This window comes from Ranitomeya variabilis, chromosome 2, assembly GCF_051348905.1.
Source record: "Ranitomeya variabilis isolate aRanVar5 chromosome 2, aRanVar5.hap1, whole genome shotgun sequence".
Classification (NCBI taxonomy): domain Eukaryota; kingdom Metazoa; phylum Chordata; class Amphibia; order Anura; family Dendrobatidae; genus Ranitomeya; species Ranitomeya variabilis.
In genome coordinates, this window is record NC_135233.1 from 109,013,158 (window position 1) to 109,039,072 (window position 25,915).

Here is a 25,915-nt window from a genome sequence, read left to right on the forward strand (position 1 = left end):
GGTCTGTCCTGACCCACGCCCTGCTAGCTGAGGCAGGGGACTGATGGAGATTTGGTCACCCATATACTAGACTCTCTGCTTTCACATCTATAAGAGTTACAGAAAGTGCCGTTATTCAAAATATCTTAGTTTTAACATTAGGTGATAACTTGTTTTAATTGGAAAACCATTGTAAGAAATTCATAGTTAAACATTGACCGACTTGTAGATGTGATTTGTTTGCTTAGGTACCCAGGTCTAAGGGCTTGTTTTTATGCTGCTCAACCGGCCAATTGGCTACATAGAAGCCAATCAGTGGCCGTTTAATAGGCCGGATGCCTTCTCATGTGCGCAGATAGATCACAATAGCACATCCTATTTACACATGGGTATGTGCCGCTTAGAACGCGGGAACGAGGATTCTATAGCAAACTTTAAAAGTAATTTCTCTTGGCAGCCATGTTTTTGCTTGTTCGCTGAGTGATTGGCAGCCTACAAGACACTGGGCGATTATCAGAAAACTCGATCACAGAAATCACGCAGTGTAAATGCGCCCTAAGCTTAGGTCTCATACACATGGCATAGGTACTGTGCAGCAGAACTAAGGAGTTGGCAAAAACGCCTCGTGTCTCCATCACGTCCTGCCTTGAGTCATGTGCATCCCCATGAGTGTCCTCGTACAGCTCCGTACAGCATGGGACCTTACAGTGGGGAATAATAATGAATAAATTCACTCACCGATCCCCAGTTGAGAAATATCTTCAAGTTCAGCATCTGATTTGGCTTTGGCAATGGCGTGAGGCAACTTCAAAGTAAAGGGAAGGACATCCCTGGGGGGTAAAGACAAGTAAAATGGAGCATTACTACATATATTTTGAGCTTTTGTTTCATACAGCCACTTTACTGATCATGTGTTTATACAGTTTACACATGTGAATAGGTATTTAGTAGATGGGCCCAATAGATGGGCATGAATGAGGTTCACACTAGTGCAGTTTTGGTGTTTAACATTTTTGAGAAAGAAAATAGGACCAGCAGTGTGCAATGTACATACAATGCTGATCAGTGTTTCCTAAATTTGGTTAAGGGCTCTAATTTCTCACAAAAAAAAATGTCATACAATACTGTGACATGTCGGCTAAAGCCGTAACAGGCTGCAAAACACATCACAAGTTCTCGGTGGCCACAAATACCGTAGATACCTATGGTCCAAACATTCATGACAGAGTATCGCAAAAACCCATTCTATTTTTCTTTTTTAAAGCTTGCAAAGTTGTCCACATGCAACATAAATAAAAAAGGAAATATCTGTACAACATGCAGAATATACGAAGAACACCCATTGCGTGCACATACTGCCATGCATTGTTGTGTAGTACACAGGCACAGAACCAGGTAAAGTCATAAAACTGTAACATAGAGCCAACAAGCACCTACATAAGGCTATACGTGTGCCCACATATTGGCCAACAGCGCCCAGAGAATGCCTGCCCCCTTGACTAAATGTCACCAAAGTGCATACAAATGTTGCACCATAATTATGCATTGTGTGAACATCGTCAAAATTGTACATACAGTGGCATATAAAAGTTTGGGCACCCCTGGTCAAAATTACTGTTATTGTGAACAGTTAAGCAAGTTGAAGATGAAATGATCTCCAAAAGACCTAAAGTTAAAAAATGACTCATTTCCTTGGTATTTTAGGCAACAACAAAAAAATCATCTTTTACAATTTAAAAACTATAATAAAGAAATTTGGCCAATGCAAAAGTTAGTTTTCTATTTTGCAAGTATCGCAGCTTGTATACACTTTTTGTAGCCAGCCAGGAATCTTTCAATTCTTGTTTGAGGGATTTTTAGCCATTCTTCCCTGGAAACTTCTTCCAGTTTTGTGAGATTCCGGGGTTGTGTTGCATGCACTGCTATTTTGAGGTATAGACACAGATTTTCAATGATGTTCATATCAGGGGACTGTGAGGGCCATTGTAAAACCTCCAGCTTGCGCCTTTTGAGGTAGACTAATGTGCATTTTGAGGTGTGTTTAGAATCATTATCCATTTGTAGAAGCCATCCTCTTTTCAATTTCAGCTTTTTTACTGATGGTGTTATGTTAGTATCAAGAATTTGTTGGAATTTCATTGAATCTATTCTTCCCTCTACCCATTAAATGTTCCCCGTGCCATTGGCTGAAACACAACTCCAAAGCATGATTGATCCACCCCAATGCTTAATGGTTGGCAAGATGTTCTTTTCCTGATATTTTGTGCACTTTTTTCTCCACATATACTTTTGATCATTGTGGCCAAACAGTACTATTTTAGCCTCATCGGTCCACAGGACTTACTTCCAAAATGCATCAAGCTTGTTTAGATGTTCTTTTTCATACTTCTGATGCTGAATTTTATGATGAGGACACAGGAGAGGATTTCTTCTGATGACTCTTCCACAAAGGCCATATTTGTGCAGGTGTCTCTGAACAGTAGAACAATGAAGTAGAACTAAATCTTTTTGAAAGTCTTTTGCAGTCAAGCGGGGGTTGTGATTTGCCTCTCTAGCAATCATATGAGCAGCTCTCATTGAAATTTTGCTTAGTCTTCCAGACCTTATCTTGACCTCCACTGTTCCTGTTAGCTGCCATTTCTTAATTTACATTTCAAACTGAGTAAAGAGAAACTTAAAAACGCTTTGCCATCTTCTTATAGCCTTCTTCTGCTTTGTGGGCCTCCATCATTTTCATTTTCAGAGTGCTAGGCAGCTACTTAGAAGAACCCACAGCTGCTGTTTTTTGGCAGAAGGTTAGAGGAGGCTGGGTTTTTATGAAGCTGGGAAAATTTAATCACCTGTCCTTTCCTAATGATGAAAGTGAACAAGCCATAACCCTAACAGTCTCATTAAGGTCTGAAACCTTGGTAAGTTATCTGAGCACACATGTCATGATTAACTTTAGGCCTTTTAGAGATCATTTCATCTTCAACTTGCTAAACTGTTCACAATACCAGTCATTTTGACCAGGGGTGCCCAAACTTTAACATGCCACTGTAGCTGTCAAAGAGCTTTCGATACAGATCTGGATAGATCATTATTACGGCTATGGGAATTCAGTTGTAAATACTTGTTATTTAGGAAAATTTCTATTTCCAGAGGAAACGTTTTTGCTACTTGAATACAACACAGCAACAAATGAGGAGCAAGAAGCGAACCATAACCAAACTGCAAAAACTACTGTAAAATCTGCTTGAAAATACCAGCATTTTCAGTGAATTGGTGGGCTTCTTATACAGAATCAGATATCCCTAGAAAAATAATATAACATCACGATACAGTGGACTTCAATGCTCCAGTGTCCACATTCAATTAAGACAGAAATCCATAGCAAAACCGCAATAAATCCGTGACTAACGCGACACTCAGCAGTTTAATTAAAACTTCCACTGAAATACTTCCAGTAACGCTTTCCAAGAATGACTTCTTTATTAAAACCATGATGGCAATCACTTTAAAAATGGGGAAAAAAAATCAAGATTTATTTGCATGGAGATTTTGCACCCATAGAGTGAACTTAGCCTTTTAGCGGTCTTTGCACATGGAGAGTAGATTGCACAGGTTTATGCATGGCTGCACATAGGAGATGTTTAAAATATAAAATATATCATCCAACCTAAGACAACATGTGGAACTTAGTAGTTTTATGTATACTAAATAACGATGTGCGATAATAAGTTTATAAGCGCCTTATCCCTCAGTTATTGGCACGCATATACATTTCAGTAAAGCTTCATGGCTGCATTATGTCATTTCTCAATAAACACTGAGGTCAAGTAAGACGGAGCAAGCGCTGCGTGCTTCCAAAATGCTTTTTCTACCTACAGTACCAAGTCCTGCTTATACACAGCATGAAACGAAAAGTTTATTTGAGGTTACTTAGGATGTGCCGTCCAAAAACATTATTGTATAGAGGAGCCTGGAAGCAGTCCAAGAGGTTGGAACAAATGTGCATGAATGAAGAGTTTCTGAGGTCACATCTTAGTGTCAGGGAACTTGGTCACAAAGAGGAACTCTTCATACTGCTGGGGATATTTAGGATAACAATGATCTGATCCTGATAAATATCTCCGTTATATTCCGCACCGTAGAGAGATATCAGCAACCATTGCATGTTACATATGGAGGACACAAGAGACATTGATGTTGTAGCCTCTACGAATATACTTTTCCCTGTATGAGTTGCTCAAACATAAGCAGGCAGACACATCAGAAAAACAACATGCCCTCACAATAGTTTAGGTTTCTCACAGTGTGAGATGTAAGGACACAGTTCTGATCTGGTCTAACCTCCTGCATGATTAGGAATTGCTGGGAGGTTAGAGCACACAGATGGTACAGCACAGCTGAGTTTAGCAATGTCACATTACAAATCGTTCTATTAGCTCTCCTCTCATAGCATTGGCAGCTCTGCTGTACTGCCCCTCTCCCCACTCTGCCTTACCAGAGATAAATCACAACACGTTGTGCACAGACGTTGTGCTCAAATCAACTGATAAAAGTGTTTCTAATGTGACACTCCTAAACTCAGCTATGCTGCCCCTTCCTGCACCGGAACCCTATCTGAAAATTGTGAGTCATCTGTGCTTTTTAGTCATGCAGGAGGTTAGACCAGGAGATCAGGGCTGTCTGTCATTATACATCTCACACTCTGAAAATCCTAAACTATTGTTATTTTTCTGCTTTGTTGTTGCCCGCTTATGTTAAGGTACCGTCACACTCAGCGACGCTGCAGCGATATAGACAACGAGCCGATCGCTGCAGTGTCGCTGTTTAGGTCGCTGTAGAGACGTCAAACACTGCAGCTCCAGAACGATGCAGGAGTGATCCTGTGACGTAACGGCGACTCACTTATCGTTCTCACAGGTCGTTAGCTCCATGTTTAACATTGCTGACATCGTTGCTTTTGCTGTCAAACACGACGATACACACCGACCTGACGACCAAATAAAGTTCTGGACTTCTAGCTCCAACCAGCGATATCACAGTGGGATCCAGATCGCTGCTGCGTGTCAAACACAACGAGATCGCTATCCAGGACGCTGCAACGTCACGGATCGTTGTTGTTCTCGTTGTAAAGTTGTTTAGTGTGAAGGTACCTTTAAGAATCAAAAATGGAAAAGCAATACCGGCGGCACCATGTGAAAATTATTTAGCAACACCCACTTGGATTTACTGAAAATTAACTCAATTAAGGGCCAAAAACTTTGATGTTTTATTCTGCTCTGCAGCCACTATTATATTGTATGTACAGTTCAACATGAAAAAAATTGGTGAAAGGTCGTCTTTAAGAAGGTTTTTCTAATTGTCTAATTTCTAGCTAGAGGCCCAACTCCCCCAAAACAGAATCGCAAAGCGTCAATGTTATGTCAAAAAACCCAGAGCTCCCTGATGGCACTCACTGCTGCCATCTTTGTGCTCCTGCCACAGACTTGAGGTCAGCAATGTTGGCGCTGGGTCTTCCAGGGCTTGCATGATATTGTCATGCCACGTTTGTCCCCATCAACCAATCTATGGCCTCTTTTGGGCTGCGGCACTCTTACTTTCCACAAATGAATGCCAGACAAGAGGAATAGGGGAGAGCGCAGTAGCCCAATAGTGGATGATGATTGGCTGCAGGGCTCACTTGGCATAACAATGCAAACCTGGCGTCAACATTCCTGAAGTGAATCCAGTGCAGGAGGTATATTATTTTACTTTGTCTAGGTAGTGGACAACCCCTTTAAGTATAGCAATATATACAGTTTAAGTGATCAATCAAACCCTAGGAAATCTAAAAGATGAAATGAAATGAAGTAAAATTTAAGATAAAATGAAAATCTGAGAGTCCCATGATGTAGGGTGAGAGGCCTTGATTCCAGTTGTCTGTCACTTAGGCTACTTTCACACTAGCGTTGTTGGCTGTACCTCGCAATGCATCGTTTAGGAGAAAAATCGCATCCTGCAAAGTTGTCTGCAAGATGAGTTTTTTCCCCTAGACTAACATTAGCGACGCATTGCGACGTATGGCCACACGTCGCAACGGTTGTGTCGTGTTTTGGCGGACCGTCGGCACAAAAAAAGTTTCATGTAACTTTTTTTGAGCGTCGTGCCCGCCATTTTTAACCGCGCATGCGCAGCCGGAACTCCGCCCCCTCCTCCCCGGACCTTACAATGGGGCAGCGGAAGCGTTGTGAGACTGCTTCCGCTGCCCACGTCGGGCATTATTTTCACAACGCGCGTCGGCACGTCGGGCCGACGCATAGCGACGGCCCTGTGCCGACGCTAGTGTGAAAGCAGCATTACTGGGCTGCTTCCTGCAAATTTTATTAAATCAGTGTTTTATCTGCTGCAGATCTAGCAGAACTCTGAATACTGAGCTCTGTGTAACCCCGCCCACACCACTGATTGGCAGCTTTCTTCCTATGCACAATGTGCACAGAAAGCAGCCAATCAGTGGTGAGAGAGTGGATGTTATACTGAGCTCATGAATATGTAGGACTGCTTGGCAACAGGTTTACTAGTCCTCTCGTGATATAATCTGTTTATAAAACAGTGATTTTATCAAAACTACAGTAACCAGTCCACTAAGTGACGCATCACTGGAATCAGGGTCTCTGCCTCTACAACATGCTGCTCTTTAATTGGGTGGAAAAAACCTAGTGATAGATTCCTTTAAATTCTTAGGCTACGTTCTCACAATGAGCTTTTGATGTTACAGATTTTCAGCAATCATTAACCCTTTTCTGACCTTGGACGGGATAGTATGTCCGAGGTCATATCCCCTGCTTTGAAGTGGGCTCCGGTGGTGAGCCCGCATCAAAGCCGGGACATGTCAGCTGTTTTGTACAGCCGACATGTGCCCGCAATAGCGGAGGGTGGAATCGCGATCCACCCGCCACTATTAACTAGTTAAATGCCGCTACCAAACACTGACAGCGGCATTTAACTAGCTCTTCCGGCCATTGGGCCAGAAATAAGCGCATCGCTGACCCCCGTCACGTGATCGGGGGTCAGCGATGTGTCGGCATGACAACCAGAGGTCTATTGAAGACCTCTATGGTTGCTGATGCCGGCTTGCTGTGAGCGCCACCCTGTGGTCGGCACTCATAGCAAGCCTGTAACTCAGCTACATAGGGGCAATATGAGCATCGCTCCTATGTAGCAGAGCCGATCAGGCTATGCCAGCTTCTAGCCTCCCATGGAGGCTATTGAAGCATGGCAAAAGTAAAAAAAAAAATGTTTTAAAAAATATGAAAAAAAATATAAAAGTTTAAATCACCCCCCTTTTGCCCCATTCAAAAATAAACCTACACATATTTGGTATCGCCGCGTTCAGAATCACCCGATCTATCAATTGAAAAAAGATTAACCTGATCGCTAATCGGCGTAGCAAGCAAAAAATTAGATACACCAGAATTATTGGTCGCGCGACATTGCATTAAAATGCATTCACGGGCGATCAAATGAACGTATCTGCCCCAAAATGGCATCATTCAAAAGGCTAACTCAGCACGCAAAACATAAGCCCTCACCCAAACCCAGATCACGAAAAATGGAGAAGCTACGGGTATCGGAAAATTGCGCAAATTTTTTTTTTAGTTTGGAATTTGTTTTACCACTTAGATAAAAAATAACCTAGACATGTTTGCATTTTTGGTATCTATGAACTCGTAATGACCTGGAGAATGATGATAGCAGGTCAGTTTTAGCATTTAGTGAACCTAGCAAAAAAGCCAAACAAAAAACAAGTGTGGGATTGCAGTTTTTTTGCAATTTCACAGCACTTGGAATTTTTTTCCCGTTTTCTAGTACACGACATGCTAAAACCAATGATGTAATTCAAAAGAATAACTCGTCCCGCAAAAAATAAGCCCTCACATGGCCATACTGACGGAAAACTAAAAAAGTTATGGCTCTGGGAAGGAGGGGGGCAAAAAACGAAAACGCAAAATCGAAAAAAGCTGGGGTCATGAAGGGGTTAAGTAAAATAGGTTACCTTTTTAAAAAATAAAAAAAAAGCAGAGTAAAAAAAAAACTCATCATGGGAACGTAGCCTTATTATTAATGCATTGAAAGAAAAAAAATGTTATATGTATGAATGAAAAAAAGAAGGTTTGTAATACAAGGTGCAGTGAGTTCACAGCGTGATTCATTGTTCCGTCGGAATGCTACGCGCCATGACCGAGCTTCCTGGGTGCAGGAAAAGTCCCTTGTGAGGTGGAAACTTGGATCACATTTCCACCTCTGATGGCACGAACCCGTCATTAGCCGTCTCGGCCTAATGAACACAAGGGAGCATCGGGGGCAGATGACCCCATGTCACTTCCTTTCATAGGAGCTGATATTATTACATCTTTCCTTGGTCTACAGCCCAGACCAGCATTATCCTCTTGCGGCCGACCACGTGTGCTCATCGCAGCCATTCCTGAACAGCAGATTCCAGTCCAAGCTCATAATAAAGCTTTTACTTTACAGTATAAGCCTCAGATTGTTATCACAGCACATAAACTTACTAAGAATGAACAATAACATAAACAGCAGATATCAAATGGAGCACTGGGCAAACATCACAATAAACAGCCAATTCATCAAAATAAGCTCTAACTGAGCCATTAAATACTGCGGCCTTTATGGTCCTATTACCCGATAGTGAGGGAACTTTTCACACTAGATAACAAATGGCACTAGCACTTTACTACATTGTTCTTTTTCTATCTTTGAGGTTACATCACAGCTAGGAGACCATTCATACACAGATTCCTCCCCAGTTCTGCTGACTGCTCTTGGAAACACAAAGCACAAATACCCACACAGGACCCATGGAGCATCCAACTACTGATTTTTCAAGTTGAACTTGTCACAGGCTGTAATAGGCGCTGCAGAGCAAAATACAATGTTATTTATTTTATTTCACCTCTCCATTGTGGAGATATTGGCAATCAAATTAACTGTCATCTAAACAGTTAATTTTTTTAAAGACTAAGTGGGCGTTACCAGAGAGATTTCACTGGGGGCGTGTACTTCTCCCTCTTTCTGATGCTGACCAATTATAAGCCCCCACAATAGCTCAGAACAGGCTGCAGACATGAATTCACCACCAGTCTGCTCTCCTCAGTACAATGTGATGACAGGTGCTGGAGCACAGCAGATCTGAGTGTGATGAACTGACTGCTTTCATTTCTCATCTCTGGCAATCAGTTTGGAGGGAGGGGCAGAACAGGAGTGCTGAGTCTCATTACAAACACTTTAAAAAAGTTTTTTTAAAAAAAAAAATACAAAATATGAAATATACTGTATTTGCTAGGCTATCAAGCATTAAATTAAGATGGAGGTGTGAAATGGTGTAAAAGCTTGGCTTAGGCTGGTCATACACTTTAGATAACTTGTTTGATTGACAGCCATTCCACCCACCCCTTTCCTTCACACAGATGAATCTCAGTTCTTCCGGGTTATATCTTCAGGAGGGCTGGTCTTGTTGTAGATCCTATATCTTAGTGACTAGTGACTTTTGTGACCACCAGGAGGAAGGAGTGTGTCGACCATCTTTTGCTGAAACTGAGGTGTCACACACCCCCCTGGGCCATGCCACCTCTTTCCACCCACCAATCCTCATTTTGAATGATTATAATGCAGCCTAACACTGTATGCTTTAAAGAGAAGTTATCAGAAAATGAACTATTATTTAAATTAGGTTCTTGTGCTAAATATATATTTTTCAAATATTTTTTGGAAATTGTTTTTCATATCACAATCTGCATTAAAAATAAAAATGAGAAATCTTGCAATTTTCACACTGGCCTCTGGGGGTCAACTGTGAAATTGCATGTTGCGATTGGTGCATCGTGTGACAGGTGTTACCGGTCATTGTAATCTCGCCTCTGATGATGAGCTTGCTGAAAGCTATTTCTGAAAAGACAGGAAGTCTAAAAAAGTCCCAGCAGGCACTGTGAAAAGCGCAAGTTTACAAGTGTGTTTTTTTTTTCTAACAAAAATTGTGATCTAAAAAAAACAAACAATTGGCAATTATTTTTTTTTTAATTTTGTAACACCAAAAAAAAATCAGATTTAAACAATAGAACTTTATGTCATGATCATGAAATGGGTAGTTATATAAAATTTACTGGGCTTATTCAGAGAAGGAAATTGGGCCTAAAGTTGGATGTGGGCTCTCGGGTAAAATGTGAACACTTTGGCCATATTTTTGCATTGAACTATGTGTATTTTTCTCAGATATTAGTAAAATTAATGCTAAAGCTAAATGAGAAATCTAGTGCTGTATAATACATAGAACATGCACAAAACACTCCCAACGGGGCTCTCCAACAAGAGACTTGTTGACAACAGATGATTTCAATGGAGGAAGTTGCAGGCAGGCACACATTTCCACTGCAGTGGCCTGTAGAGGGGATCTGTGGTATTACATGGCCGCCATTTAAACGCATGGCCACCCTTGTACTACAAGAACGGATCAAGTCCTCCATAACTTATCTTACAGAGTAGTCCTCCTTTCCATCCTTTTAGATTAGAAATACTAAGTGTATTGTCTTCAAAATGAAAAGTAGCTGTCTTCTATATATATATATATATATATATATATATATATATATATATATATATATATATATATATATATATATATATATATATATAAATAAATGTCTAAGGTCCATTTACATCTGTTTGTAACGGAAATCCTGCGTCGCTGATTGGTCGCGCCAGGCCGGCCGCGACCAATCAGCGACAGGCTTTACTATTCGCGCCAGGCCGGCCGCGACCAATCAGCGACAGGCTTTACTATTCATGCTGCCTATGCAGCATCAATAGTAAAAAGATATAATGTTAAAAATAATTAAAAAAAAAAAAAAAAATCATGCTATTCTTACCTTCCGGCGGCCCCCGAAGGCTTCCCCATCCTCGCGATGCTCTCGGCAGCTCCGTTCCCAGTAATGCTTTGCGAAATGACCCCAGATGACGTAGGATCACGCAAGACTGCCACGTCATCACAGGTTATTGCAGCAAAGCATCACCGAGAACGGACCTGGCGAGAGCGTCACTAACTCCTGGGCTGGATCCGGGGGCCGCCGTAAGGCGAGTATATAACTATTTTTTATTTTAATTATTTTTTTTTTTAACAGGGATATGGTGCCCACACTGCTATATACTGCGTGGGCTGTGCTATATACTTCGTGGGCTGTGCTATATACTACGTGGGCTGTGTTATATACTCCGTGGCTGTGCTATATACTACGTGGCAGCTATATACTACGTGGCTGTGCTATACACTATATGCACTGTGCTATATACTACGTGGATTGTGCTATATACTACGTGACTGTGCTATATACTACGTGGACTGTACTATATACTACGTGGATTGTGCTATATACTACATGGACTGTGCTATATACTACGTGGACTGTGCTATATACTATGTGGGCTGTTATATGCTACGTGGCTGTGCTATATGGCTGTGTTATATACTACGTGGCTGTGCTATATGCTACGTGGGCTGTGTTGTATACTACGTGGACTGTGCTATATACTATGTGGGCTGTTATATGCTACGTGGCTGTGCTATATGGCTGTGTTATATACTACGTGGCTGTGCTATATGCTACGTGGGCTGTGTTGTATACTACGTGGCTGTGCGATATGCTACGTGGGCTGTTATATGCTACGTGGCTGTGCTATATGCTACGTGGGCTGTGTTATATGGTACATGGGCTGTGCTATATGCTATGTGGGCTGTGCTATATGCTACGTTTACTGAACAAGTTCTGTCATACATATTCTAGAATACCCGATGCGTAAGAATTGGGCCACCATCTAGTATTACAATAAATGAGACAAAATGGACTTGTTTGCCATGTATGTGGGTGTCTGAATATACCATAGGTAGACTCAAATGTTTCTTACCTGCTGATGCAGTAAAAAGCGACAAGCCTAAAAACATCCGCAAAGCTGATTCCAGATCCTTCCAAGGAAAAAGCTGGGGAGACAAAAGATAATGGACACCATATAAGACCACAAACAAGATGAGGTTAAATCAGATCCTGGTGTTTTTCCGCAGAGAGTAAGCAGTAATGTTTTGCAACTATCAAACAAAGCAGTGTTCTCTTAATTGAAAACAACTGTGCAGCGCGCATTTCTTTGCCAACAGAGTAATTCTGCTAAATATAAGGAGCCCGGAATTTATGTCCCTTTTCCTCATTCCTGGAACATTCACTCATCCTTGAAAAATGGGTCAAAACAGATCAGAGTTGCACAATGAAGAAGTTAGAAAACAAAACAAAGGGCTCACATGATCCTCAATTCAGTCTGACTGAGTCCATACAAAGTGGTGCTGGCAGAGGTCTGCAGTAGTATTGGGGCCACTTCACAAAGGATGTTTACTGGTTTGGCCACGGCAGACAGATGTGCCATATTAGCACATGGGAGGTTAGGAAATTTGCATTTAGACATCTAAATTTTTTCCGTTCTCTTGTTGTGTGGAAACCACTCTATCCTATTTCTTCATTAATTTCAATGGCAAAAAAAACTCAATCCAGATCATAACAAAAATAGATGTAAAAAGAAAAAAATAATCAAATATATTTATGCATAAGAATGCTCGCTCCATGCTCTCTCAGCTCAATCGAGTCTGATGGATCTTAGCATACAACATCATCCGATAATACACAGTACTGCATCTACAGGTCATACAAAGGGTTTAATCTCTACCATGGAAAGTGTCTACTTGCAAATGTGAAAAGATATGGGGCAGCACGGTGGCTCAGTGGTTAGCACTATGGCTTTACAGTGCTGGGGTCCACCGTTCAATCCCACCAAGGACAACATCTACAATGAGTTTGTATGTTCTCCGTGGGTTTCCTACAAGTTCTCAGGTTTCCTCCCACACTCCAAAGACATACTGATAGGGAATCTAGATAGTAACGAGACAGTGCCAATAATGCCTGTAAAGCGCTGTGGAATAGTGGATACTAATGGGGACAGCGATGATAATGTCTGTAAAGCGCTGAGGAATAGCGGATACTAATGGGCACAGCGATGATAATGACTGTAAAGCGCTGTGGAATAGAGGATACTAATGAGAACAGCGATGATAATGTCTGTAAAGCGCTGAGGAATAGCGGATACTAATGGGCACAGCGATGATAATGACTGTAAAGCGCTGTGGAATAGCGCATACTAATGGGCACAGCGATGATAATGACTGTAAAGCGCTGGGAAATAGTGGATACTAATGGGGACAGCGATGATAATGTCTGTAAAACGCTGTGGAATAGCGGATACTAATGGGCACAGCGATGATAATGACTGTAAAGCGCTGGGAAATAGTGGATACTAATGGGGACAGCGATGATAATGTCTGTAAAGCGCTGTGGAATAGCGGATACTAATGGGCACAGCGATGATAATGACTGTAAAGCGCTGGGAAATAGTGGATACTAATGGGGACAGCGATGATAATGTCTGTAAAACGCTGTGGAATAGCGGATACTAATGGGGACAGCGATGATGTCTGTATAGCGCTGTGGAATAGCGGATACTAATGGGGACAGCGATGATAATGTCTGTAAAGCTCTGGGAATAGTGGATATTAATGGGGACAGGGATGATAATGTCTGTAAAGCGCTGGGAATAGTGGATATTAATGGGGACAGCGATGATAATGTCTGTAAAGCTCTTGCAATAGTGGATACTAATGGGGACAGCGATGTAAAGCGCTGTGGAATAGTGGATACTAATGGGGACAGCGATAATAATGTCTGTAAAGCGCTGTGGAATAGTGGATACTAATGGGGACAGCAATGATAATGTCTGTAAAGCGCTGGGGAATTAATGGTGCTATATAAGTGGCTGGATACTGCAGGGCTGCAAACAAATCTTCTAATTAGAGATAGACTATTTCCGATGCTATCCCTTAATTGTTAGTCCTCTTTCTCTACCTTTGATTAATTTTATACTCTGTTATTTTGTAACTTCTCTGAAAATGAAAGTGGTCTTCTCTGGAATGTTGGGATTTGGGTTTAGGGTGTGCTAGGGTGCTGAAGTTGTGATACTTTGTCTATGTTTTATACTATGGAATTATGTAATTCATTTTATTTGAATGACAGAAAGTCTGTATTTGGAGTTTTTCAATAAAAGTGATTTGATTTAAAAAAAGAATACTCGTTCGCGATAATTCGACTTTGTACGCATGTCAACATATTTGTCTGATGAAAGGATTATTTATGCAGCCTACAAATCATTGCTGATGGCAGCCCATCACTCTGTGTTAGCACGGATTGCCTGATGACAATATGCATGAGGTATGGGGAATTATCATATTAGAGCCCATGGGGGTCTGAAAATCAAAAAGAAGATATTCACCTAACGGACCCCAACTCTACCTCCACACTCCTCGCTTCAACCAGTCAGTGGAAACTGACTGGCTACAGCACTGACACTGATCTGGAAGAGACAGTGTTCTAGGTCCATCTCTGGAATAATACTGCTATAGCCAATGAGTGGCTGCAATGCTCACGTTACATTCCCCAGCTGGACAACACGGTTCCAGTACATACCTGGGTTTTGTCTATGTTTTTCACCACTATGGGCAATTTATCAAATTAAAACCGAGTAACCAACCCTTTTTAACAATCATTTTGTCCCTTTATAATTTGTGTCATCCTGTGAGAAATGGGCCTTTATAAAAGTTGGGGCCCAAGTTTTGGTTTTCACAAAATTTGTTGCTGTGGTTTTTGTAGTGACAAATTACATTAAAGAAGCCTTCCCATTAACCTTTTTCCCTTAAACATGTGTATATGTGTATGTATATTAACATGATCACTACAGCTACATACCATGTTTAGGAAAAAAGTGCATGGCAGGACTTCTTTAACTCTAGATTGTTATGAAGAGTGATCACATGACATGCAAAAAATTGCAGTCATTCCTTGCTATAAAAATTAAATTACGGTAATCACAAAAATCCCATTTCCACTGACTTTCAGGCCAGCTACTAAATTACCTGCTTATATAATTTCAGCGATCTTCTTGTTAGTTCAGGGGAAAGTGTTAACAAGTACAAGGCAGCAGATATCACTCTGTCATGCTGATTAATTTATAGGAGCAGACTGGTTGCTTTACAAGGGGGCTGGTGATAGAAATCATTATCTTCTTTGTTAACCATGTTACCTCTAAGGAAATACATGCAGTCATCAGAGCTTTGCATCAAAAGGACTTTACAGGCAAGGACATTGCTGCTTGTAAGATTATCAGATCATCAACGACTTCAAAGAGGGAGGTTTAATTTACTGTGAAGAAGGCTTCAAAGTGCAAAGAAAGTACAGCAAGTGCAAGAACTGTCTACTAATGAGAAGTTATCAATTGTGCAGAGCTTGCTGAGGAATGGCAGCAGGCAGGTGTCATTGTATCTGCATGCACAGTGAGACAAAAGCTTTTGGGAGCAGTCTGGTATCAAGAATAACTCATACATATCCTCCGGTCCCGGCTCAGAATCCAGCGAATCCCTGCAGCGTACAGTGTGTGCGCAGTGGGGGGAATCATAAGTCTGCAGTCACACAGAGTGACACACAGAGTGACTGCAGACTTATCGATTTGGTCCGGACAACCCCTTTAAGCTGACAAATATTACATATCGCTTGCATAATCCATGGGTTGTACAAAAGTATTGAAGCTGCTTTATGTTGACGGAAAACAAAACCTTATATGATCTCACAGTGTCAGTCAGATAGGTACAATGCAAACTACAGTACATCAGTGTGTAGGCACCATTGTTATTTTACACTGTCCATACATTACTCTAGCCGGGGCACGTAAACCTAAGAATCACGGGTTTACTATGCCAGGTTTAGACATTCGCTGATGACTGTTCAACATTTAATTGTGTTTGGACAAAACCTAAAAGACACATCAGAGCAAATCTCATCTGAGGCATGCTCGGAGGCGGAACAACTGCTCTCGGCATAAAGAGTCAGACAGAAAAAGATGCCAGACAGTGAAAACCACACCCAACCTGTGCCAGCAAGGCTTAGTAAGAAAACTATTAATACTACGTTCACATATGCATAGTATTCTCTGCTGCACATTCAGGGTCAAAGGCACAAAACACGATACTTACACATTAGGAGAGAAAAGCTGTAAAAGTTAGCGATTTGGGATACTAATTACCAGGACGCGATGGCAACAGCTTTCATTAAAGGAAATCTGTCACCAGGTTTTACTATCTATTCTGAGAGCAGCATAATGTAGAGACAGAGACCCTGATTACAGCAATCTGTCACTTATTGGGTTGCTTTTTGCAGTGTTGATAAAATCACTGTTTTGTCAGCAGGACATTATCACTAAAGGACTAGTAAACCTACTGCCAGGTAGTCCTCTATATTCATGAGCTCTGCATAATCCCACCCCCACCACTGATTGGCAGCTACACAGAAATCTACCAATCAGTGGTGAGGGCGGGGTTATACACAGCTCAGCATTTAGAGCAGTGCTAGATCTGCTGCAGATAAAACAGTGATTGTATCAAACCTGCAACACTCAGCTAATTAACTGAAACATCGCTGGAATCAAGGTCTCTGTCCCTACAGTATGCTGCCCTCAGATGGGGTAGCAAAAACCTGGTTATAAATTCCCTTTAATATACCCATTATATAACTGTTCAGATTCACTCTTTACATGAAAAGGAATCTCAAAACATGGTTCTGCTTTGAAGACTCCATTAATGCAATTGTGCCTTATTGTACATATCAAATATGGTGCCACTAAAAGCAATGGCACCAATGTTCTTACCAGTACATGGCTGTATGGTCCCTATATGTACCAGAAGATCAGCCATGCCTCCCATCTCCTCCGCATTATTCTGTGTTTGACTATGAGACAACTGGCTGCACCAGGATCCTCCCCCCAATGCCTAATCTGCAGTACAGCACAGATCAAACCATGCCCCTATGTCAAGCCTCTCCTCCTGAATCATTCCCCAGCAGAAAATGGAACAGATCATAAAGGAATGTTTTCAGCTGAAGCAGATTTTTAACAGCAGACTAACACACATTGTGAGCAACTCCTTTTTATCATTTCTTGTGTGTATTACTTAGTTATGTACTTTTAACTGTGTGTTACATGTTTGGTGAAGAAAGCAGAGAACCCTGCCTCAACCATGGCGCAAAAATCTACTATGGTCTTATTTTATGCCTTATAACTTGTCATATACAAGTCTCCAGCATTTCAAGGGAACCTCTTGGATCATTTTGCCCCAATATACCACACCCATTGCCGAATAAGTAATGTAATGTGCATCCCCAACATGTTTCTGTAACGCTAAACGTCCGAGTATAACAGTTAAAAAACACTATTAAGTGTTTTCTATGTAAATGGATGGCACTGTATATTGGCTCAGTCATGCTCCTCTACCCGGTACTGACAGCCGCCACAGATTGATGGACTGGACTCCCCAACTGATGCCGCTCTTTGAGGAAATCCCGGCCTTGCGCGGTAACAGCCAGCTCCCCAGGTAAGAGCATTGAAGCTGGACAGAAAATGAAGCTGGGTGTACGGCTTCCACAACACGTGAAGATAGAAAATGAAGCTTGCCCGTAGAGATGTCAACGCTCAGGCAATGGATGTCCTCGGAGAGTGGCATAACATCAGGGCAATCCATAAATTGTGATGGGTGTAACTACTAGGAGGAGGGTTACTGAGACAATATCCTGTGCCACTCACACTACTAATAGCCAGGGATTTACATAGAAGGTGACTAATGAGTAAGAGTTGTTTCATCCATATATACTGGAACGTTTAGCTTTACAGAGATATGTTAGAAAAGCACAGCACATGGCTTATACGGCAATGGCGGCAGGTTAGTGAGGCACAATGGTGTGACAGGTTCCCTTTAAACGCTGCATTTGTGATACTAAAAGTTTTTAGAAAATCAACCAGTTTCAGTTTTTATGTTATGTTATGACACAGATTAAATATTTCATAGGTTTATATGTTTTTTCTCACTGTCCTAATTTGTAGAAAACTGATGACTCGTAAAAACATGCGGCATAACAAATAAAGAAAAGTTTGGATTAAAAAAACCCCATTAGTAATTGATAATTAGGAGGATAAATTAAAGGTTTCACTTACTGTATGAACTTTCCCTAATCACAAATTCTTGGAACCAAGACCCAAACTCTTCTGGAACCCGAAGTGAGATCACTTTCTTCTGGAGAGCTGAAGATTTCCGCACCAAAAAGGTCTGTAATGTACAATTACAAATGAAAAGATGTCAAACATCGAATATTCTGTAGATGTCTTAAAACTATTATTGAGAGACCGATGTGCATACTATTCTTTTACTCTACTTCCTTTCTCTGTCCTTCCTGACATCGGATCTTCAGCTCTTAGGATAAATACAACTACAGGGTGGGCCATGTATATGGATACACCTAAATAAAATGGGAATGGTTGGTGATATCAACTTCCTGTTTGTGGCACATTAGTATATGGGAGGGGGAAAACTTTTCAAGATGGGTGGTGACCATGGCGGACATTTTGAAGTCGGCCATTTTTGATCCAACTGTATTTTTCCATGGCGGACATGTTGAAGTCGGCCATTTTGGATCCAACATTATTTTTTCCAATGGGAAGAGGGTCATGTGACACATCAAACTTATTGAAATTTCACAAGAAAAACAATGGTGTGCTTGGTTTTAACGTAACTTTATTCTTTCATGAGTTATTTACAAGTTTCTCTTTTTTTACAGCAATTGACACTTGAGGAGCAGATAGAAATTGTGTTGATGTCTGGTGAACGCAGTACCCGCGTCATTGCAGCAGATTTCAATGCAAGACACCCTACGCAAGAAAACGGTCACCATTCCCATGTTATTTAGGTGTATCCATATAAATGGCCCAACCAAAAAGTTTGCCTCATCACTGAACATAATGTTCTGTGTAAACTGAGAGTCCTGTTCCAATTTTTGTTTTGCCCATTCTTCAAATTCAGAGAGCCGATCTGGGTCACCAACCATTCCCATTTCATTTAGGTGTATCCATATACCGTGTGGTGGAAGCAGGCCCCACGCGTATCGCTGACGAAGCTGCTGCGGCAGCGATACGCGTGGGGCCTGCTTCCACCACACTCCTCCATTTCTGGGCTATTCTGCCCGTCTCCCCGGTTCATTCATAGGGAGTCTATTTACTGGCTACTTTTGGACTTCTGCCTCATATTTTTCTGCATCATATTTTTCTGCAGCACATTTCAGGATCCATCTTATCCATGCACAGGTTGTATCCACAGGGTTGATGTATTTCATTGTCACCTTTACTTCAGGGGACTATATGTATGGGTCACCCTCTTGGGCTATTTGCTCTTCATACCTGGGATAGTGGGTATATACATAGTGCTGGTGTTGTCATATATATGGATTGCCATTCATTTTCAATGCATATGCAGGACAATATTTATAGGTGTTATGAGGAGTTTCTATCGTTTGGAGTGTGGTTTTTTCGTACTAATTCATGTACCATGTTTTAAATGTTTTTATGTGTATATCTTTTGAGGTGCAATAAAGGTGTTATATATATTTTCTATATTGATTGTGGTTGTGCATACTATACTAGTCTACCTTTTTCTCTTTGGTTTCATATGTCCATATACCGTATATACTCAAGTATAAGCCGAGATTTTCAGAGGGCGCGATGACGTATTAGTATGCGCGCCGCCCTCTGCTTGAACAGTCAGTGCGGAGAGATGGGACGCTGAGGAGCAGCAACGAGAGGTGAGTATGTCATTTTTTTTTTTTATTGCAGCAGCATTATATGTGGCACATTGTTATATGGAGCGTCTATGGGGCCATAATGAACTGCATGGAGAATTATATGGGGCATATTTTTATATGGAGCATCTATGGGACCATAATGAACTGTATGGAGCATTATATGGGGCGTATTTGTATATGGAGCATCTATGGAGCCATAATGAACTGTATGGAGCATTATATGGGGCATATTTGTATATGGAGCATCTATGGAGCCATAATGAACTGTATGGAGCATTATATGGGGCATCTATGGGACCATAATGAACTGTATGGAGCATTATATGGGGCATATTTGTATATGGAGCATCTATGGGGCCATAATGAACTGTATGGAGCATTATATGGGGCATCTATGGGACCATAATGAACTGTATGGAGCATTATATGGGGCGTATTTGTATATGGAGCATCTATGGAGCCATAATGAACTGTATGGAGCATTATATGGGCATATTTGTATATGGAGCATCTATGGGGCCATAATGAACTGTATGTAGCATTATATGGGGCATATTTGTATATGGAGCATCTATGGGGCCATAATGAACTGTATGGAGCATTATAGGGGGCATATTTGTATATGGAGCATCTATGGGGCCATAATGAACTGTATGGAGCATTATATGAGGCATATTTGTATATGGAGCATATTATGGGGCCATAATGAACTGCATGGAGCATTATATGTGGTACACTTGTATATGGAGCATCTTATGGGGCCATAATGAACTGTATGGAGCATTATATGGGGCATATTTGTATATGGATCATCTTATGGGGCCATAATGAACTGCATGGAGCATTATATGGGGCATATTTGTATATGGATCATCTTATGGGGCCATAATGAACTGCATGGAGCATTATTTGTGGCACATTTGTATATGGAGCATTATATAGGGTGTATTTTAATATGGAGCATCTTGTGGGGCCCATCATGAACTGTATGGAGCATTGTATGGGGCTCCTGATTCAATATGGATATTCAAAAACACTTAACCTACTGATGTCTCAATTAATTTTACTTTTATTGGTATCTATTTTTATTTTTGACATTTACCGGTAGCTACTGCATTTCCCACCCTAGGCTTATACTCGAGTCATTAAGTTTTCCCAGTTTTTTGGGGCAAAATTAGGGGGGTGGCTTATACTCGGGTCGGCTTATACTCGAGTATATAAGGTAATTACATTTTTACCACAAAAATTTAGTGTTAGCCCCAGATTTTACATTTTCACAAGGGTAAATGGGTAAAGATGGCATCAAAATTTCTCACTCAATTTCTGCTGAACTTAGAAATACCTCATATGTGACTGTGCAGTACTGTTATACAGTAAATGGCCCACCCTGTATTTTCTATCCATAATTAAACGGATATTCCCATTTGCAAGATCCTATCCCGATAAGTAGTAGGTGTAATAATAATAATATTGGCAAATACCTCCAATTAGAAATGCAGTATAGTTTTTCTGATTTGCTATGTCTCTTTCCTCATGTGCAGACATTACAGGACTTTAGGTATCCATAGTTACGACCACTAGCAAGTAGCTGTGACTATATAGGTGGTCGTAACCATGGATACGCAAGGTCCTGCAAATGAGGAAAGAGACAGTGAATCAGAAAAACTATACTACATTTCTAATTGGAGGTGTATACGAATATTGTAATCATTACACCTACTATATATTGGGTTAGCATCTTGGACATGGGAATACCCCTTTAAGCGTCGCACAGGTGCAAAAGATTCAGATAACGATGACATTTGGCAATATGTTGGGCTTAGAGAAGAGTTAAGGAATGACACATTAGGGTCATGACATAATGTTACTGGCGGACCAGCACCAATATCACTATCAAACATATTATAAGTTTATACAAAAAACAGCTTACTTAAAGGGAACCTGTCACCAGGTTTGACAGATACGAGCTACGGCCAACCCCTTTCAGGGCTTATCTACAGCATTCTATATTTCTGTATATAAGCCCCCGATCCGACCTCTAAGAGAAGAAAAATAACTTTTATTATACTTACCTGGGGGGCGGTCTGGTCCGATGGGTGTCACAGGTCCTGATCCGGCACCTCCCATCTTCTTGTGATGCCGCCCTCCTGCTTGCTTCATCTGCGTCATCCACACAGTCTCCCCGGCATCGCGCTCCTGCGCAGGCGTATTTGTCTGCCCTGTTGAGGGAAGAGAAAAGTACTGCAGTGCGTAGGTGCTGGGAAAGGTCAGAGAGGCCCAGCGTCTGCCACACTGCAGTACTTTGCTCTTCCCTCAACAGGACAGATAAGTACGCCTGCGCAGGAGCGCGATGCCGGGGAGACTGTGTGGATGACGAAGGGATGCGTCATCCACATGAAGTGGGAACACGGGGATCGTAAGAAGATGCGTGGTGCTGGACCAAGAAGAGCGACACCCCTTGGACCGGACCGCCCCACAGGTGAGAATAATAAAAAAAAATTTCAGGTCATATCGGGCTTATATACAGCAATATAGAATGCTGTAGATAATCCCTGAAAGGGGGTGGCCGTAGCTCTTATCGGCCAAACCTGGTGACAAGTTCCCTTTAAAGTAAAGAAGTTAGTCATCCTACATTTTGCATCCTTGATATCTGAAAGGTCACCAACAAATGTCGGGAGCACGATAAGGTTCACAACCCCCCACTGTGAGGCTAATCATAGAAGCCATGAGCTTTTACCATACTTTCTGCACATACTTACACTTAGGTATCTAAAAAATAAAATGCCCTTATTTCCTCCATATAAAGGATTGTAATATTAGTGACTTAAGCGTGGCTTCCGGCTGTCACTTAAAGTTGAATGTGGTTCAGAAGTTCTAAAAGGATTGGTATCTCTACTATATCTCATAGACAGAGTTTGGATTCTAGTTTGTACAAGAGTCATCATATTAATACATCAATGCAGAAATACCAGGAAAACACCCGCTGATAAAGTTGCTTTTTCCATACAGTCATGTACACTTGTGACTGTTGAGGCTGGAGCACCGCCAGACAGCTAGCTTGTGCATGCAAGATAAAGCAGCGCACGTACCGCAGTGACCCACATGCCAACATGTCTATTCACTACTGCAACAATTGGCATAGTTCTAGTTTATAATGAATCTGTCACCAGGTTTTACAGTATAAACTGCATTTACCATCAAACAGAATGTGTGGACTTCAAATACACCAGGCTGGTGTATTTACCTTGGAAATCCATGTCAGAACAGTTCTGAAAGTTTAACTTAATCTCTGCCACCTAGCCTGGTTGACAGCTCTACAATGTCCCTCCTCCCTGCTGCTGCGGAGATCTCACACTGCTCAGGACAAGATGCATTTGTCAGTCAGGCTGGGTGAGCAGAGACTGAATACACTCAGAGTTATGAGAGGTTTCATTCTGTACTCATCCTAAAATCAGGATTGCATTACCATTCTGATATGGATTTTTACAGTATTTACACCAGCATCCTCAGGTCTACTAGACTTATCCATAGAGATGAAGTTTGTGTTCCGGTCGGGTGAGGGATGGTCGTGTCCCGGTGGTGGCTATCAGGGGATCTGACACCCTGTGTAAAATTGGAATATTAATTCCACTTTTGAAAAATCAGAATACGAATAATCAGGACTTTGAGCGGCTGGACTTTTGCTGGGGAAATCAGAATACAGCTGATTCGAATCATCCATGGCGAGGATTTGATTATTATTTTATTATATGGGACCCAAGACTGATTTATTTTTATCTTCATGTTTATATTTTACTTTGTTATTTTACTTACAAATGTTTAACATTAGGTGTTAACTTTTTGCACACATATCCAATACAATCACATTTATCACTACCCCTGCGGGGTCATTATGAGCCACCGAATTTATTCATCTACTTATTGGACTAATAAAGTCTTTCATTTTGTATTATAATTTCACTATTAGTTATTCTCATATTATTAGTTGTCCATATTCACATTAATATCACTAGCTCAGCACCAGTATTTTCTCCCTTCACCCCTCTTATTTTTTCCTTAGTCTTTTTCTTTATAATATACACTCCAATTAGTCCATTTCTCATAAATTGCACTACAGCACTTTTTACAGCACATAGCACTTTGGCGATTTAGCACTTATGGTTTCGTCTGTACAGTCCCTTTTTAGCAAACCCATATGGAGTTTCATACATTAATATATCATTACCAATGGGAGCGGTGCGCATGCGCTGATCACAGACTTGGTTGGGTTATAGCGATGTGCCTACGTCATCTTACTAGATGACCTGGCTCTCCCACCCATGTGACCGCGAACTGTTCCCCTATTGGTGGCACGAGTCTGACTGAACGACGCATGCGCCGATGCACTCCATACCTCGCACTTGCTTTTGCATTACATCAGCACAGCGGGGATATTACTGCACCGGCGCACGCATCACTAATTAAGGAACTGCTTTTTCTTTTCCTTTTTCACATAGATCCCCTCGTCCTATCAGCACCGTAGCCCTCAGTATTTAAACCGGCATGCCCCCCAGAAGAAGCATAGCGAAACGCGCGTCGGGGCAGAGGGACGCCGGGGGATTTCCACGTGGCCAAAATCAGGTACATTATGCCATTTCGGTACTAACCAATTTAGGCAATGTTATTATATTGGTGCAGCTAATATGTGTATACAGTGGTAGCATTAGACTTATTAAGGAACATGACATTTGTCTCAGTTATCCACTTGCTGACAAGCACATCAGTATAGCCATTACTAAAATAGGCACATGATGTATTTTTAAGGATTTGTTCCCAATATTTAATTCATATTGTATGGATTACACACACTCAAGAACTGTTTTTTAGTACACTTTGCACTTTATACAAATTTATATATTGTCTTACTTCTACCTCATTTGTGGTCATTGAATTGGAACACCCCATGGCATTTATCGTAGTTCCCTCTTTCATTGGATCTAGCACTATTTCAATTTGCATGTTTTTTAATTGTCTAATCAATAAAAATTATATTTTAATCTTAAAGTACCACGTTTTGGGATCATTTTCTACTTTGGGTCGAGAACATAGTGAATTATCTATGCAATGTATAGAGTTTGCGAACTCTGAAATCTGGTGACAGATCAGATTTAAACTTAAAGAAAATCTTCCATGGAAGGGCGCTCAGTGCTATGTGACATTCACAGGATGGAGCAAGTCCTAGTCAAGCAAGGAACATAGAGATGAACCTTTTTACAGAAATACTGTAGAGAAATGCAGAGACACAAAGCACATAACAAAAGGTTTGTTTTATACCTGACACTTAGGGTGCAGTCAGACACCTGTATAAATCGGACCGAGGTTGGATCACAAAGCACGGACTCACCGGTGATTGTCCCGAGCGTGAGAGCGTCATATATTTCTCTACAGGTCGGGAGAGCCATGGCCAGCCGAGCACTGCGGTCTGATTTATACGGCGGTCTGACTGCCCCCTTACGGCCATAACAGTAAGTAGGTAACATTGATATGTTTTAGGAATTACCTGTGGGTATGGGAAAAGCTCAGTATACTCCTGATTAAATGAATAATAATGGAGCAAAACTTCTATCAAAAGGGTGGAAATTTCCTTGAGAGAAGAAATGTATGGCAGGAGTCCAGCCCAATCCAGAGCGCTCCAGGAGTAACGCGAGCCAAGCTCAATTCTACCCTCAACAGCTCAGCACAACTTCAGCCCACAACATCCATCCTCACAGGTTCGACCGAAGTTCACAAACAGGATCACCTTCTATGCCGAGGTCTCCGGGACTCTGGGCACGTTGGGAAGGTGCAGAGCCTCCGGGGAGACCCTTGCTTCTCTTATAAATAGAGCAGCCAGCTGATATTGTGCGTGCAGTGCAACGGCTGCAGCTGTCCAGGGCCGAAAATGTCATAAAGTCCATCCAGAGGGAATTCTCACTTTTAATAATGTTCCATTGTATTCTCCAAATTGCTAACATTCGCAAGTAGCAGGTGCAGAACCACAGAAGTTGGCTCTAGGAGGCGGCATATATGCTTAGCACAGAAACTGAACACGCTTCAACTGGAACAGAATACTCCGAAAACTCTTCAAAAGAGCAGAGAACTCCTCTATCCACACCGAGCTG

At 41.4% G+C, this 25,915-nt stretch overlaps 1 protein-coding gene and 1 long non-coding RNA gene across 7 annotated transcripts in view; one reads left to right on the plus strand and one right to left on the minus strand.

The window, feature by feature from the left end:
* The window catches only part of RIN2 (Ras and Rab interactor 2), a 199,257-nt gene that overhangs the window by 26,974 nt on the left and 146,368 nt on the right, over nt 1-25,915 (minus strand). For all 6 annotated transcript variants that reach the window (XM_077282804.1, XM_077282808.1, XM_077282805.1 and 3 more), the window contains 3 exons: nt 18,139-18,250; nt 11,920-11,992; nt 718-809 (listed from right to left, as the gene is read on the minus strand). In XM_077282804.1, the coding sequence (XP_077138919.1) occupies nt 718-809; nt 11,920-11,992; nt 18,139-18,250 (277 nt within the window). The remainder of the gene's footprint in view (nt 1-717; nt 810-11,919; nt 11,993-18,138; nt 18,251-25,915) is intronic.
* LOC143804573 (uncharacterized) overlaps nt 1-25,915 on the plus strand; it is a 71,393-nt gene that overhangs the window by 4,794 nt on the left and 40,684 nt on the right. Inside the window, exon 2 of the long non-coding RNA XR_013221057.1 lies at nt 24,272-24,395. This is a non-coding gene — a long non-coding RNA (uncharacterized LOC143804573). The remainder of the gene's footprint in view (nt 1-24,271; nt 24,396-25,915) is intronic.